Here is a 17,082-nt window from a genome sequence, read left to right on the forward strand (position 1 = left end):
TAGTGGATTAATCTGGAAGAGAATCAAACCTTCTTGATATTTTCAGAATTAGGATATGGATTTCTTCGACAGGCTTCTTTCTGATAATTCTCTGACTTAATGTTGAGGCTGATTTGCATCCTTTATTTGCTATGTAAAGCACAGTAGCAAATTTTTATATGTATGTAGAACATTATACCTTCCATTCAGCAAGCTAAAATTACATATGGAGTGTGACTCATTGTATTCACAAGGTTAAGGCTTTGAGGCTGTGAAATTGAATTTCCTGGGCTTCAATTCTGGCTCAGAATTGAACTAGCCATGTGGCCTTGGGCCAGTTACTGGTACCTTCATTTCCTCATGTGAATTAATAATAGTGCCTGACATGTAAGGTAGTGATGAGTATTAAACAGGGTTGAGAAAGTGCCTAAAACACTTGGTCATTGACTGGAACAGATGGATCCATGGGATAGATTCATGTGGGTTGGAAGTGAAAATCAATGAAATAAAGACATTTCCCAATTCTTGTTTAGAGAGAAGTTTATCACTTTCACAAATGTTAGCACATTTGATTCTCAGATAAGGCTGGTATGATAATCTCTGTTTTACAAATGAGTTTGCCTGGCTCAATTCAGAAAGTCTGCAAAGCATCAAAATACACAGAAGAACTATACAGAAAAAGATCTTAATGACCCAGATAACCACCATGGTGTGATCACTCACCTAGAGCCAGACATCCTGGAATGCAGTCAAATGGGTCTTAAGAAGCATCACTATGAACAAAGCTAGTGGAGGTGATGGAATTCCAGTTCAGCTATTTCAAAACCTAAAAGATGATGCCATGAAAGTGCTGCACTCAATATGCCAGCAAATTTGGACAACCCAGCAGTGGCCACAGGATTGGAAAAGGTCAGTTTTCATTCCAATCTCAAAGAAGGGCAATGCCAAAGAATGCTCAAACTACCACACAATTGCCCTCATCTCATATTCTAGTATAGTAATACTCAAAATCCTCCAAGCCAGGCTTCAGCAGTACGTGAATTGAGAACTTCCAGATGTTCAAGCTGGATTTAAAAAAGGCAGAGGAACCAGAGATCAAACTGCCAACATCCATTGGATCATCGAAAAAGCAAGAGAGTTCCAGAAAAACATCTACTTCTGCTTGATGACTATGCCAAAGTCTTTGTGTGGAGCACCACAAACTGTGGAAAATTCTTTTTTTTTTTTTTTGGAAAATTCTTAAAGAGATGGGAACACCAGACCACCTGACCTGCCTCCTGAGAAATCTGTGTGGAGGTCAAGAAGCCACAGTTAGAACTGGATATGGAAAAACAGACTGGTTCCAAATCGGGAAAGGAGTACATCAAGGCTGTTTATTGTCACCCTGCCTATTTAGCTTATATGCAGAGTACATAATGTGAAATGCTGGGCTGGATGAAGCACAAGCCGGAATCAAGATTGCCGGGAGAAATATCAATAACCTCAAATATGCAGGTGATACCACCCTTATGGCAGAAAATGGAGAACTAAAGAGCCTCTTGATGAAAGGGAAAGAGGAGAGTGAAGAAACTGACTTGAAACTCAACATTCAAAAAACTAAGATCATGGCATCTGGTCCCATCACTTCATGGCAAATAGATGGGGAAACAGTGGAAACAGTGAGAGGCTTTATTTTCTTGGGCTCCAAAATCACTGCAGATGGTGACTGCAGCCATGAAATTAAAAGACACTTGCTCCTTGGAAGAAACGCTATGACCAACCTAGACAGCATATTAAGAATCAGAGACATTACTTTGCCTACAAAGGTCCATCTAGTCAAAGCTATGGTTTTTCCAGTGGTCATGTATGGATGTGAGAAGTTGACTATAGGTCTGGTGAGGGCTTTACAACCTCCAGACATTCTTTGGATTCATTGGAGAGTACATAACTCCCTTGCTAACACTAGCAAGCGGGTACTCTTTCTATCCCCTTCTGATGCCTATGTCAGACAGTTTCTCTATCTCCTTTATACTTTAATAAAACTGTATTACACACATACAAAAAAAAGAAAGCTGAATGCCAAAGAATTGATGCTTTTGAACTGTGGTGTTGGAGAAGTCTTAAGAGTCCCTTGGACTGCAAGATCCAACCAGTCCATCCTAAAGGAAATCAGTCCTGAATATTCATTGGAAGGACTGATGCTGAAGCTCCAATACTTTAGCCACCTGATGCAAAGAACTGACTCATTGGAAGAGACCCTGATGCTGGAAAAGCTTAAAGGCGGGAAGAGAAGGGGATGACAGATGATGAAATGGTTGGATGGCATCACTGACTCAATGGATATGAGTTTGAGCAAGCCCCGGGAGTTGGTGATGGACAGAAAAGCCTGGCGTGCTGCAGTCCATGGGGTTGCAAAGAACTGGACATGACTGAGTGACTGAACTGACCTGACAAAGCCTCACCTAAGATGCTATACAACTAGGAAATATTATAAGCAAGGATTTAAATGCAAGTTTCTAGTCCAGTGATCTCTTTACTATACCACACAAAGTAAAAGATACTTCCTAAAAGGACTGTGTGAGTTCAGAGGAGAGAATTGAAACACTTTACTGAATATCATTCAGTTTAATCCTCACAGAAACCCTGTGAGTTTGGCAGATAAGGGGCTGGTATCTTCTTTTTGCAAATGAAGCAGAAAAGGTCCAAGACAGCCCCTGAGTTGCTCAAGGTCACATGCCTATTTTGTGGAAGAACAAACACTGGGCGGGGGCTTCCACCTTGCAGCTGTTTGCTTTCCATGGCTTTATGCCACTTCAGGAAACCTCTGCTCACTGCTCGGGATTGGAGACCAGCTTTCCATGACTGGTGTGGAGAATTCATTTTAGAATGCATCGTGTGTTACATTTTCAACACAGTGTTTACATATTCTTTCCCTGCCCCTCAGAGTTGAGGATCCTGTAGCTGATGAAGCTTGTTATGAAGGGAGTGTGTTGTGATGCAAAGACAGCATGTGATACAAAGACTCAGAATCCAAAGCTCCACCTTCAAGCTAAGTCAGGCCTCCTGCCACTCTGCTTCTCTGCAAAGTGTAAAACCCTGTCCATTCTAAAGTGTTCTAGATCACTAAATGAGACAATAGTGATTTAATTTTTCTTGTGATGTATATTGAAATATAAAACATGTCATCGACAGATTTCCCGTGTCAGTGAATGACCCATGCTTCACCTGTGAGTTGACCATGTGTCCAAAACTGTATTGGAAGTAGCAGAGGAGGGTATAGTCTCTTAGGAACAATTTAGTTGTGTTAGGTCGGTAGGCGGGACTAAGGTGTATCTGTGAAGATGGAGCAGTGGGGAAAGATTCTAGAAGTATTCAGGAAGCAGAATGGACAGGACAGCGTGAAAGATTGGACAATAATTGTGAGACAGAGGAGTTTTCAAGGATGATTCCTAGGATTCAGCTTATGGCGAGACAAGTTGCTGCAATTAGGATGGTGGAATAATCCAAGTTTGAGAATGAAGATCAGAAAGTCACACTCAGACATGCTGTGTTTGATATACTTTTCAATATTCAAGTTGGAATGTCAAGCAGGATCCTCCTCGAAAATAGAAAGCTGGAGCTCAGAAGAGAGGTTTTGGGTTGGAGATATCGATCAGGAATTTGTCAGCGTGGAGATGACAGTAGCAGTTAGAGAAGGGTAGACCAGCCGTCCCCAAATCACAGGATGGGGACAAGACCCACAGCTGAGTTATATTTATTCTGAGGGCATTGGCTGGAACCACTAAACAAAAGAAATCGTTTGAATCCAAAACTTTTCCTTTTCCATGAATAAACAGTTGTTGTATTTGTTGTTGCAGTCGTTATTGGTCATGGAATTAGTGTTTTGGATGTGTGCTAGATGCTGAAACAAATTATGTTGAGACAAAAATTTTTTAAGCCTGTTCCTCAGAATGTGTGTGTGTGTGTGTGTGTGTGTTTAAACAATTCAAGTAAAAACAGAAATTTTAATCACAATTTAGTGAAAATAACTCTGACCAAGATAACTTCCATCCCCCCATTATGCTTTGTCTAGGGGTGGGTCACCGCTAAACCTACTTTCCCTTCAAGATAACACTGATTCCAGAGTCTCTGCTTCTGGGGGTGAGAAAGGGTGGCCCTTGGGTGGTGGTTGCTGCTCTCACTTGGAGCCCTATTTCACTAAATAGCTTATTTCCAATTGAAATCTTTCCACCATTGCACCCTGGCGGCTTTTGTTAAAGAAATAAAAATCAAAGTAGAACGGATCAAAAGATGTTAAAAATCTCTCCATTAAAAATACCATAGGTCCTTTCTGAAGAAGGAGTATTAATAGAACTCTTCCTTTTTAAAGCAATTAATTAGGCATTTGATACATCAAGACAGGATTTGTTGCTCAGCCCACAGCTGTGACTGCATGTTGACACCCTGCTATACTTAGGCAAGAGGATATATGTTTACTTAAGATGTACGCTGCAGACTGATTCAAATGAGCCTCTAAGAAATGATACCACCTTAATCTTTAAACTGTGTTTACTTCTGAAACGTAAATACAGCAGTGCTGAATTCAGCTAATAAACACACACACACAGGTAATTTTCTATTCCCAATAAAGAATAATAGATATTTTAAAAAAGCTTCTTTGTGGAGAGCTCACTCTTTTCAAATGGCGAGAAAGAAACCTAGGAAAGTGAAGTGGCATCTGAAAGCCACCCAAAGTTGGAAGGAAACATTTCGGAGATCACACTCTGTGAAGATGTCATAGAATTATTCTATTAAAAATTTTTACTTTTATTTATGCTTTCATTTAAAAATGAGCACCAGCAGCATAGGCATTATTATCATTATTTTTGATTTTTAGTTAGAGGATAATTGCTTTGCAATGTTGTGTTAATTTCTGCCGTACAACAACGTGAATCAGCCCGAGGGATACATACGCCCCCTCCCTCTTGAGCTCCCACCCCTCTCAGCTATCACAGAGCTCCAGGGGGAGCCCCCTGTGTTAGACGGCACCCTCCTACGAGCTATCTGTCTTGCATATGGTAATATATATCTTTCAATGCTGCTCTCCCAGTTCCCCCTCTCCTTCCCCGGCTGCATCCATAAGTCTGTCTTCTGTGCCTGTTTCTCTATTCCTGCTCTGCAAATGCGCATAGGTACTGTTGCTGTGGATTCCATATACTTGTTTTAGCAGACGGTATTTTTCCTCTTTCTGACTTACTTCACTCTGTATTAACAGGCTCTAGGCTCATCCACCTCACTAGAACTGACTCAAATTCATTTCTTTTCATGGCTGAGTAATATTCCATCACATATATGTACCACAACATCTTTATCCATTCACCTGTTAGGGGACATGTAGGTGGCTCCCGTGTAGCATAGGCATTCTTTATCTGTAGTGAGTCTATACCGGCTGAGTGTCAATAGGATATGAATGGAATATGACTTATCTTCTGAAATAATTCACAGTTAACTCAAAGAGACTGACATCTCTGTCAATACAGTGTGATACGGGCTGCAGTAGACGTGTAAACCAAAATCGACAGAAACACGAAGGAGATAGTATTTTATGCTGCTTGAATCAGAGGACATATGGTAGGAAAGCTCTAGCCAGAATTTGTTTGAGTTAGAGCTGAAGAATGGATGAGTTTCTGCCAAACCGAGAAGGAAGTGAGTCAAAAGAAGGTAACTCCAAGGTAATCAAAATTAAACAAAATTAATGAAAGTCAGAGTGACAAACGCAGGGATGGACAGGGTGTTGTGGGGCAGAGTGACCCATATACAGATGGTTGTGAGAAGGGTTGGGCCATGTCTTAAAGGTCTTTGAATCATGTCCCAAGAAGTGGATATTGCATTAACCATAGAATGGCAGTCAGCATGACGTTTTGGGCATGGAGTTGACAGACTATGTATGTTAGAAGAGTGTTTCTGTCAACAGAAGACAGAACTGGGAAGACCAACGACAAAGAACTAGGAAAGCTATTATAATGCAATGCATGCTAAGTAGGAACCGGATCAAGAGTCAGTTCCAGGCACAGAAAAATATAGTCTAACCAGAGTTAGAGTCTAACCAGCAACTCTAATATAGTCTAACCAGAGATCAATGCATACTGCTCAAGGGTACATTCCATGCCACCATGTGTGACTCCCTGAATTAATATGTACCAACATTTAAGTGTGACCAACAAGGGTTCTTGGCCTTCTTAAGCAATAGAAATTGATCAGAATCTGGACAAGAAATTCAGGCAAGGCTTAACCGGGGACCCTGCTGCAGCAGCAGGGAGAGAAAACCAACCACAGGTTCCCTTGGTTGCTAACTCCCCGAGGTGGGCGGAAACATGTTCCTTGTAAGGGGTAAGGATAGGGGTGTGTCCAGAGATCAGGCCAGGGGAGTGGCTTAGGGGGGTTGCTCATCCCTTAGGTGGCGTGTGTGCAGAGGGCATGCCCAGTCCCTGCTTTTGCTCCAGGCTCTTCAGAAGTAGCACTTGGGCTCTTTGTATGTTTTATCCAGAATTTGTCCTAAGTGCCCATGCATGCAGTTATTTCTAGTCCCCTACAGTTTCTTTGTATTTGTTGCTTCAGGAGAGGGGTATCGAGGCACAAGCATGTCTGCTATGCAGCAAAGGGTCCCAGGTCCCAGCCTATCTCATAAGTAGGTTTTAGATGAAAAACCTGATCTCAACAAAGCAGCAGAATTATTGTTACTGGGTCAGAGTATATGCTTTTAGAACATAGTAGTTATTTTCCAAGAAATCTCAGCCAGGTAAACCAAAGCTCAGAGAACCAGAATTTTCAAAAAAGAGGTGCCTCTTGTTAACCAACTCCTGTTAGTCTCCATGTAAAGGGCAGAGGAGTAAGTTGCCTACACCTTTTCCAGCCAGCAGAAGGAGACAGACTGTATAATTTATACTCTGTGTGGCTGTTCAGTGAAGGAATGTGCCGTGAGTGGATTCTGGTCTTTCTACTTCAGTCAACTTAATCTTAACTTGCCCACACTGAGTCAGAGGCAAGTGGAAAACAAGTGGAATAATGATATTCTGGACAGTTCATCTGCCACCACAGGCCATGACTGAGTTCTGTGGGTTTGACGGGTAATTATGTCTTTAGAGACATCAGCAAAAACTTCTTGGAGATACAGCCAGGGCCGCCGCTGCTTTCCCAGGAGAGGTTGGTGTGGCGACAGGCAGTACCCCTGGACACAGGAATTGGGCAAACTCCTAACATCTCTGTTCTTCAGAACCTAGTGCATTTATCTACCCATTTACAGAGGAGCATGGGCTAGAATGAGCAAAATAAACTCCTAGTTGCTAATTGCCTGAAGACAGAGATTATGGAGAGTTTACTTTAGGTGCCGGCTGTCACCAGCAGTGTGCAACCAGAGAAACGAGTCATAAACTGTCCTTCCAAGTTCAGATTTTATTTCCTTGTTGGGAGACGACTTGCAAAAGTTTGCTTCCAGCTGTTAAAGAACAAATGGGGTCATCAAAAGCCACCTGCCAATCTTTGCAACTGAACAAATCTGTGAAGGGTGACAGGCAGTAAATGTTATTTTCTTAGAATTCACTGGTGTCACTTTGATGTCACCCAGTATGACCCTAGGAAGCATCAAAGCAACCCGGCACCAAAGCCCAGATGCCACAGGCCTCGGGAACGATGCTGGGAGACTCGGGGAATGCCATCCCTTCTCCGTTGCTGTCAGCAAAGCCTCTTCCCTTCAAAAGAGTATTGCCATTTTCATTATCGAAACTTGTCCAATGCCTCTAGTTCTGACGACTTTAAAAAAATTGAATAGTTGATTGACAAGGTTGAGTTCATTTCAGTTGTACAGCAAAGTGATTAATATATATGTGAATATATGCATATATTCATGTGTATGTATTCCTATTCATACATGTGTGTGTATGCATATATATGTTCTCTTTTATTTTCTTTTCCATTATGGTTTATCACAGAATATTGAATGTCATTCCCTCTGCTATACAGTAGGACCTTGTTGTTTATCCGTTCTCCGTGTAACAGTTTGCTTCTGCTGACTCCCAGCTCCCAATCCATTCCTCCCCCACTCCTCCTCCTCCCCCTCTCAACCACAGGTCTATTCTCTGCATCTGTGGGACTACTTTCTTTGATTTGACTTATCTCTGTAAACAAAATTAATCTGACAGAAAATGTCAATGTTTATATGTTTTTCTTTGTGATTGTACCTCTTATTACTTTCTCCCTTTAAATTGTGGAAAGTCCTCTTCTTGAACTCAAGCACACTTCCTTCCTATGAGGTTGTCTTTTTTTTTTTTTTTGTATAATAATAGAATTAGCAGCAGTAGTAAGTGCCACGTGTGGGAGACTCCATGAATACCAGGCCTCATGCCTCCTGCTTTATATGGTCTACATACAGCATCTCATTGAAATCTCTAGAAACTCTATGAGGTAAATGCTTTTATAGCACCAATCAGCACTTGAGGACTCTGAGGTTCAGATAAATTAAAGACAAAGCTGAGAAAACAACCCTTGGCTTTAACATCCTTTGTGCGTGCATGCGCCCTCAGTCGTGTCTGACTCTGCGACCCGTGGACTGTAGCCTGTCAGGCTCTGCTGTCCATGGGGTTTTCCAGGCAAGAACACTGGAGTGAGTTGCCATTTTCTCCTCCAGGGTGTCTCCCCAATCCAGGGATAGGACCCACGTCTCCTGCATTGGCAGCTAGTTTATTTACCACTGCACCATCTGGGAAGCCCTAGAAGTCCTGAATCGTCTCCCTAGTCTACCGAGCAGTTTGATCTGACCTCGCTCTGACAGGATAAGCAGATTTCTGAAAATTGGCACGTAACTTGGAAATGTTTAGATTAAATCTGTATTTAAAGCCATTAAGTGCCCACATTGGAGAAACCAATGGTAAATCCAGGGCATCTGGTTAGAGGAGGGACTGAGATCACTACCATGGAAGTATTTGCTAAAGATTCTTTGTTCATATTGTGTATAATATTGAAGAAATATCAGTTTTCCATATCAATGAACATAATTTTTTCATGACCCTTACTAATTTGGGATATTTTTGAAAGCTGCTGGAGATTATAGGAACCTAGAACTCCCTTCCTTGTGATGAAATCCAACATCCCCTTTTTTACGTGAGTGATGTTTCTATTATATGATCTTCGACATTCTTACCTGGACACACCCAGATATTCTTGTCTTTTTTTCCTTTGAAGAATGCCTTTTCAAAGGATTATGCCAGCACGTCCTAGAGCACAGCTATTTCACATAAATTATTTAGTAGTTACTGAAATAAAGTCAGTTATGAAAGCTGCCCTTCCTTATAGATACCCAAGGAGTTTGGCATGTAAATCAGACTTTCAATGACAACTATGTTGCTTGAAGGTCTAGAGAATATATCATGAAATGACTCACAGCAGGTGATAGTTACCCTAATCTTCACAGTGGTTTCTGAGCACCCAGTGTCCCTTCTTCCTTGTAGAATTTCATGTCTTATACCCAAAGTGCCCATGATCCAAATAGGCCCCTTGTTTTCCCCTATTGTTGAATGATACCAAAGCCCCAGATCTTACTCTTAACTGGGATTCACTGACTATGAGTCCTTTGCAAAAAAAAAAAAAAAATGTTGTTTCTCTAAATCTTACTTTTGAATTTGTAAAATAATGATAATAAACCTATCATATTTATATAAAAAGAGAAGAAACACATATAACAGCTCCTCTACTGAAAGAAAATAAGATGCAAGAATCTCTACGTTCATAAGGTGTACAATCTGATTATGAGGATTTTCTTTTAAAAAGTAACGTATTGGCCTAAACAATGGTTCTGTAGAGTCGATGAGTGTGATGTGTGGTACATGGGGAAATTATCTGATGTTTCTTAGTCTTACTACAGTTCACTATTGAATCTCAGCAAACCCCTCCCCAACTATGTCATAATTCAGCCTTGTGGGAACTTAACACAGTACTCATACAGGAATGCCTAAACCTGGGCTATATCCAGATTCACATGGGATGTTTGGGTTTCATTTGTTTATTGTGATAAAATATACATAACAAAGCACTTAGAATTCTAACCATTTTGAAGTGCAGAGTTCTATGGCATTAAGTGCATTTACCTTGTGGACCAGCTCTCCCCACCCTCTATCTCCAGAATTCCCAACTGAAACTCTGTACTCATTAAATACTAACATCACATTCCTACCTCATCCTTGCCCCCGGTAAACACCTAGGCTTCATATTTTAATTACGAGCAGTACTAGATAAACTCATGCTAACTGCTATAACATTGAAACCCTCAAGCTTATAATGGCTCAAGTCTCTTTGACTCTATAAAGTAGAAAAACGATGTTCCTGATTGACAGGCAGTTCTTCTCCCAGGTCCATTCCAGAATTCTTGCAGAATTTGGACACCTCCATCATGATGCGGGACTTCCCAAGTGGCTCAGTGGTAAAGAATCTGCCTTCCAATGCAGGAAATGCAAGAGACGGGTTTGATCCCTGGGTTGGGACGATACGCTGGAGTAGGAGATGACAACCCATTCCTGTATTCTTGCCTGGGAAATACCATGGACAGAGGAGCCTGGCAGGTTCATGGGGTCCCAGAGTTGGACTCAACCGAACGACTGAGTGCACACATCATCAGTGCCTGGGTTCCAAAGTCTGCCTGATGCTGTGTGGTTTCTCTCGCCAGGCCTGCAATCAGCATGAACGTGTGCACTCACACTCATGGGTTAAACCCAGTCCCATGGGTTTGTCTAGGCTTCACGGGGGCCAGGACGTAAGATCCAGTGCCTGGAGAAGGAGAAATGAGTTTTGAGGAGGAGCCAGCCAGTCTCAGTCATAACAGAGAAATTAAGAGTGTCTATATATCCAAGGATCACCATTCATGCCCTTAGAATTTTGCTTTCACTTTTCCCTTTGGAAACTTAATTTGCCCTGTCAGAAAAACAGATTTCACTTGAAATATCTCCCCAAAACAAAATAAAACTTGTAAAATTGAACATATAATTCCACTGAGATGCAAGAGGTATCATCTAGAAATAGAAACTTTAAGAAACAGTTGAGTGGCTTAGAAGGAACTCTTTCTTCACATTCAATTACACGAGACCTGTGAGGATATAAATATCTAGAATCATGTATGCCCTTAAAGCATACTTTAGAGGTTCTCATTTATAATGTGTTAGGATTTATATTCATAGAATTTGTCTCCTCTTAATATGTACTATAAATCCCACCATGATCAGCATATTAATTCATTTGTTTGAAACCACTAAGGAAGATCCCCTGGAGGAGGGCATGACAATCTACTTCATATTCTTGCCTGGAAAATCCCGTGGACCGAGAAGCCTGGCAGGCTACAGTCCATAGAGTCACAAAGTATCGGACACAACTGAAGTGACTTAGCATAAGCACACACACTAAGGAAGGTTTTAATTGGAAAATGAACTGGATACATATAGTAGTGGCTTGAAGAAAAGGCAAGAAGATGTTGTACTTCCTCCTCACCCAGGAGGGAGTCTACTTCCTTTTGCTCACTTCGCTTAACATAACCACAGGACTTCAATCTCTGTACACATCAACATTTAACATCTGCCTTTCCCTGTCCTATAATGAAAGAAAATAAACACATTGGTTGGCAGTACTGACAAAGACTGACTTGTGGAATAATCAAAACCCTAATTTCTGTCATTAGCTCAGTGTTTGCAAAGTGCATCTTCCTGCCTGCACTCCAGATGTTCAGTCTTATTTTACTAGCTCTTTGTTATGAGTTTTGACGCTAAATGGTAAAGTGTCAAGGGGAAAGACTTTAGTATACAAGGTTCATGGGAATGGCATAAACTTGAACTCCCCAGAAATCCTGCAACATTTATTTGTAGGCCCTTCCAGTCCGCTTGCATCCCAGAGTGAGCCTCTGAGATCTTGCCTTATGTGCAGAGTCAACAGGAAGTGAGGAAAGAACCTCTGGATCCACTTTACCGCTCTCGCTTGTTAAGTAAAGGTTGTGACTCAAAGTGTTCACGTGGGAATCATCTTTTCATGTGGCTTTCGTTTCCCAGGGAACGAGCAGTGAACACGTCGCAGCCCGGGTCCCTCCAGTTTACCGTGGGAAACCTGAAGCCAGAAGCCATGTACACCTTCCGAGTCGTAGCCTACAACCAGTGGGGGCCCGGGGAGAGCTCTCAGCCCATCAAGGTGGCCACCCAGCCTGAGCGTGAGTATGAGACGGGAAGGGCCAAGTTAGGGAGTGCTCATTTTCCTTGGCGCCATCTTTGAACCCGTTCATAGTAGTTTACTAAAGTGACAAAATAGAAGGAAGATTTCTGGAGCAACACATTTACCCTGAAGGCTTTTAAAGATAAGATAACTTTATAACAAAATGGCCTCCTCGCTTTGGCCAGGTCTGCAGAACAACAAATTAACAACTGTGGAGGCCTGATCCATCCATTCGGTCTACATATCCACTCCCGAGTGAGTGAGTGACTCCACCCGCCAGTACTTCATCAGCATTGGGGTTCAGCCTCCTGCACTGATTTTTTTCAGATTTTTCCGAGTTTGTGTATGAAAAGTATTACATAAGAGAAAAAGAACAATGGTATAGGACTTCTCAATTCAGGAACTTGCTCATTCACTGAATGCCCTCCAGAAGCTTCCAAAAGCAAACCCAGATTCAAAAAATCAATAATTTCTACTGGGCAATCTCACTATCCTATAATGTAAATCACTATATTAAGCTCCACAAACAAAATAATGCTGCTAAATGTTCTCTGACCCAATTATAATTTAGTGATTTCTACTTTTATCATGGCACAAACAGCCCTCAAACTATACTTTTGAAAGAGATTTCTGTATTTCTTACAACATTTTGAATTTTCTACTAAATTTCTAACGTTATTTGGAAAGACTGATTGCCAATGAGTAGTTTGCCAACTTTATTTTGTTAAGAGTTTTTAAAAAATTGTAATTAACCATTAAATGAACTAAATGACTACTTGTAACAAAGTACATTATTTAGACATTTAGACACCTAGTTTCATCTACTCCTGTTTTTTTTTTTTTTTTAAATGATGCTGTTTTATTTGTATTCCTGATCATTCTATTTAAAACTATATCTAACTTCAAAATCACCTCACATGCTTTTGGAAGAACATGAAGTAGAAAATATTTTACTTGGCAAATAAGAGAAAATAATCTTTGGATTAGCTCACGTGTTAGGGATTTGAAATCAGCAAGTTAAAGAAGAGCAAGCACAGGCTCTCTGAGAGGTAGTCTGGGTGCTGGTAACAAGCTCTACTCTGGGCAGAATCTCCGTTCCTTTTTTCATGTAGCTAAGACTTCAAAAGACCAGATGAGAAGAGATTGGAATAAAGTATTTGTTGTGGGCGAGGAGAAGACTAAGCTTTACAAGTCTGAGAGAGATTTGCATCACAGAAATAAAACCTCACACAGCATCTTTAAAGGCATAACAATGTGCAGATTTCAGGTCATGTATAGAAAATGCAGGCACCCAAGCAGGACCAGCTAAATCGTTTGCAGGATCCAGAAGCTACAGTAGCACATTAATCCATGCTGTGCGGGGGACCCTCCATAGTCATGTGCCAGCAAAGGTGGTCCTGCTTCAGGTTTCTCTTCTAAAGAAGGTTTTGTTGCTCTTTGGGTTTAAATCACTAGATAATGCTGATTTCCACTTCATAGTGTTAATGGTCACATATAATTTGAGTCATCAATTTTCTCATTGACTTTCTCTTTATAGATCATACACACACACACACACACACACATATGTATGTATATATAGAGAGAGATAATGACTTTTATAAATATTGTGTATTTTTAATCAATAAACCGGAATAAAAACAAATTAGGTCTATATCATATATATATATGTTTAAATGGTATATGCCATGTTGTATATACAGACTGATAGTTGAAAAACCCATAAAAATTCTCTAAAAAGATCTTGTTCAGTTTTCTTATGGTAGAACTTAAACTTTAAAAGCGTGTTCATTTTCAGAAGATCCAATTTCTATGGATTGTCTGAATCCTTTGCTTCCTAATTCAACTATTATCCCTGGGATTGTTTTTGTGTACTTTTCTGGGCTGACTGGCTATGATTACATTACATTGCTGATAAAAATTTCTAAGACTGAACAATGCTATTTTTCTTCTATCAATACCATTTTTCCTAAGTATCCAACTTGAAAATCAATTTCCAGAATTTTTTTTTAAAGGCCAACCTTTCCAAGTCAAGAGATAAGAAAGTCTTCCACTTGGAAACTAACTAATAGCAATAACTCATTTCATTAAAAAAAAAAAAAAAAAGTACTCACGATACAACATTTTTGGTATAATTAATAATAAAAAAAATCAGTCTGTGATTATTTGTATGACACATATGGCATTAACTTTTATAAAGCACAAGCAATGACATAATTCAACTAACAAGTATATTTAATGAATATCCACTGTGTGAGACACATTAAGAAAGCACACCTATGTAATGAAGTAATAGCACTTAAAGCTCTAAGAAGCTTCTTGAGGAAGCAAATGTTTTAAATACATAACAATAATAAAATAGATAAGGAAACTTGTAAGAACTTGTTCAATGAAGTATTAAAAATCTGAATCGCAGATTTGCTTATGAGCCCCTTACCTGTGATGGCCTAGGGCGTATGCTCAGCCTCTGTGTGCGGTGCCAAATTGAATCTTGGAGACTGAGTTTTCGGTGAATTAGAAAAGAATAGTTTTATTGCTTTGCCAGTCAAAGGGGGGCACAGTGGGCTCCTGCCCTCAAAAACTATGTGTCCCCACCCAGAGGAGTTTGCTGAGGAGCTTTATGTTCAAGAGTGTAGGTGCTTGCATTCCTTTTTATCTCTTCTCTTGATATAATCTTGATGAGCTGGTTCCTTTAGCCTGGCCTCAAGTGGTCTTCGGGCTTCCCTCGTGGCGCTATTGGTAAAGAACTCACCTGCCAATGCAGGAGATGCCAGTTTGTTCTCTGGGTCAGGAAGATCCCCTTGCAGGAGGGCATGGCAGCCCACTCCAGTATTCTTGCCTGGAGAACCCATGGACAGAGGAGCTTGGTGGGCTACAATCCACAGGGTCGCAAAGAGTTAGACACAACTGAAGTAAGTGACTTAGCACACACGCACTCGAGAGTGGTCTTCTCTCGTATGAAGAATGCTGACATCATCCATTTGCTGGGTTTTAATTTTATAGAGGACTTAAAGGCATTGTTGCATGTAGCCCTTGAGGCAGAACCAGGCCCCTGCCCCAAAGATGCAATGTTGTTTCTTAGCCCTTTCTTCCTTGTCTTTGCATCCCTTTCCTTCCTGGATTAGCAACTGTTCGAATCTGCTTTTTGGAACTCCAGGAAGGTCAGGGAGGCTGGGATCTGTTCCCTACAGGGAACAGGTCGGGGGTGGGGCGGGGGTGGTGGTGGGGGGGGTGTGGAATGGAAATGATGGGAAGGCTCTGTGTCCTCCATGTCCAGGAGCCCAAGAGGATCCTGCTTGGTTTCACATACTATCTAGGTGATTTTTATGCCTAAATCATATTGTGCCTGCCTCCTCAAATGAGTGCTTTATTACAAAGACAGCCACCTTGATCCTTTATATATCATCCATTGTTCCTCGTTCAGAAACTAGTCTGAGAACTTTATAGAAAACCACATGGGGCACTGGTCTCTGTAAGCATTTACTTAAAATTTAGCATAAACGATAATAAGGCATAAAATAAAATTAAAAACACGAATGAATAAAATCTGTTGCTTGTTGGTATTATCGTCACATGCAAGTTATATTTCCTCCAGAAAATGAAAGTGGAAAATTATCCTGTTTTTGACACATGAAAGTGTCTTAATTTTTCCACTAAGGGCAGTGATAGTGGCCTTAGAATGCTAACCATATTTTGGCCTTTAATGACAACAATTGTTTTACTAAATCACCTCTCTTCTTAGCACTGTATGGAGTAAGAATTATTTCCTTTGCAGGAAAGGAATTAGGAAAGGAAAGGAATTATTTCCTTTCCATTGTTTATTAGAGGGTGACCTGATTGTGTTTCATTGAGAACTTTTCTTGGATATTAATCTCTTACTGAGTAGCTAGGTAGACAGGAATAGTTCAGCCTAGATACACAGTACTTTTAGAATAGCTTTTTACATATGCAAAACAGCCACCTCCTTCAATTCATTTAGATTAAGAGTCTTGTGGTGCTCACTCGCTGCCTTTATTACAGATGTTAGGATAAATAAATAATGTTATCATAACTAATAGGTAGGGCATGTGTATTTTATCTTCTATGTTAACACAAAAATGCCACTTAGGCAATTTAAGACTATTTCTAGGGTAAGGAGCACTTCATCTTCCCTAAGCCTATTCAATAAAACACCGATTTCTGAGTAAGAGCCACCATCCTAGAGATTCTGTCTTCCTTGCCCCCTTCCCTCCCCTCCTGTGCAGTTTCTTCTCTCCCACCCCTTCCTCTCCTGTCTTTTTCCTCCTCTTTCTCTTCTCTCTTAGCTTCTTATAAGCTCATCTCTCTATGTTTTTAGAGAAAGTTCAAAGGCTGAGTTTATTACTTGGTTAGAATTTCAGAATCTAGAGGCAGAGCCAGGGGGGATGTTTTCATTTTTCTCTCCCTGACAAAATGATCTTATCTTTTGAAAATGGGTCCCGTCTGGGTATGCAATTGCTTGCTCATTTTATCACGGTTTTTCCAAATGTGATGTAGTAATTGTACACTAAAATGACATAGCTTTTATACAAATTGAATTTCAAGTTTTTCATATTATTTGAAAATATAAACTCTATTATGAAAACCATATTCTCAAGGAATCAACCCTGATAGAAAATACGTCTGAAATATGAATCAGCCAGCAGCTGTTTCTAAAAGTGCATACATACTGCAGAAATCATTTAGAGAGATCACCAGCCCAAGATCCAGTTTATGAAATAATCACCCAGAATACAAAAGCTTGATTTATAGGAAGGTTTGTGTCTCCTGATTATATCTTCCTTTGGCTAACTCCTTGCTCCTTCCCTCTGCTTTTATGGTGTATAATTTCTCCACTGTATTATCAGCCGGATTTAAGTCCCTGTCTGCTTAAGACTTGTCTAATCTTTT

At 40.5% G+C, this 17,082-nt stretch overlaps 1 protein-coding gene across 1 annotated transcript in view; it reads left to right on the forward strand.

Annotated features, from left to right (window-relative positions):
• DCC (DCC netrin 1 receptor) overlaps positions 1-17,082 on the forward strand; it is a 1,105,239-nt gene that overhangs the window by 710,254 nt on the left and 377,903 nt on the right. The window contains exon 9 of the mRNA XM_061130661.1: positions 12,018-12,172. Coding sequence (XP_060986644.1) covers positions 12,018-12,172 — 155 coding nt within the window. The remainder of the gene's footprint in view (positions 1-12,017; positions 12,173-17,082) is intronic.

Source organism: Dama dama, chromosome 27, assembly GCF_033118175.1.
Source record: "Dama dama isolate Ldn47 chromosome 27, ASM3311817v1, whole genome shotgun sequence".
Classification (NCBI taxonomy): Eukaryota; Metazoa; Chordata; class Mammalia; order Artiodactyla; family Cervidae; genus Dama; species Dama dama.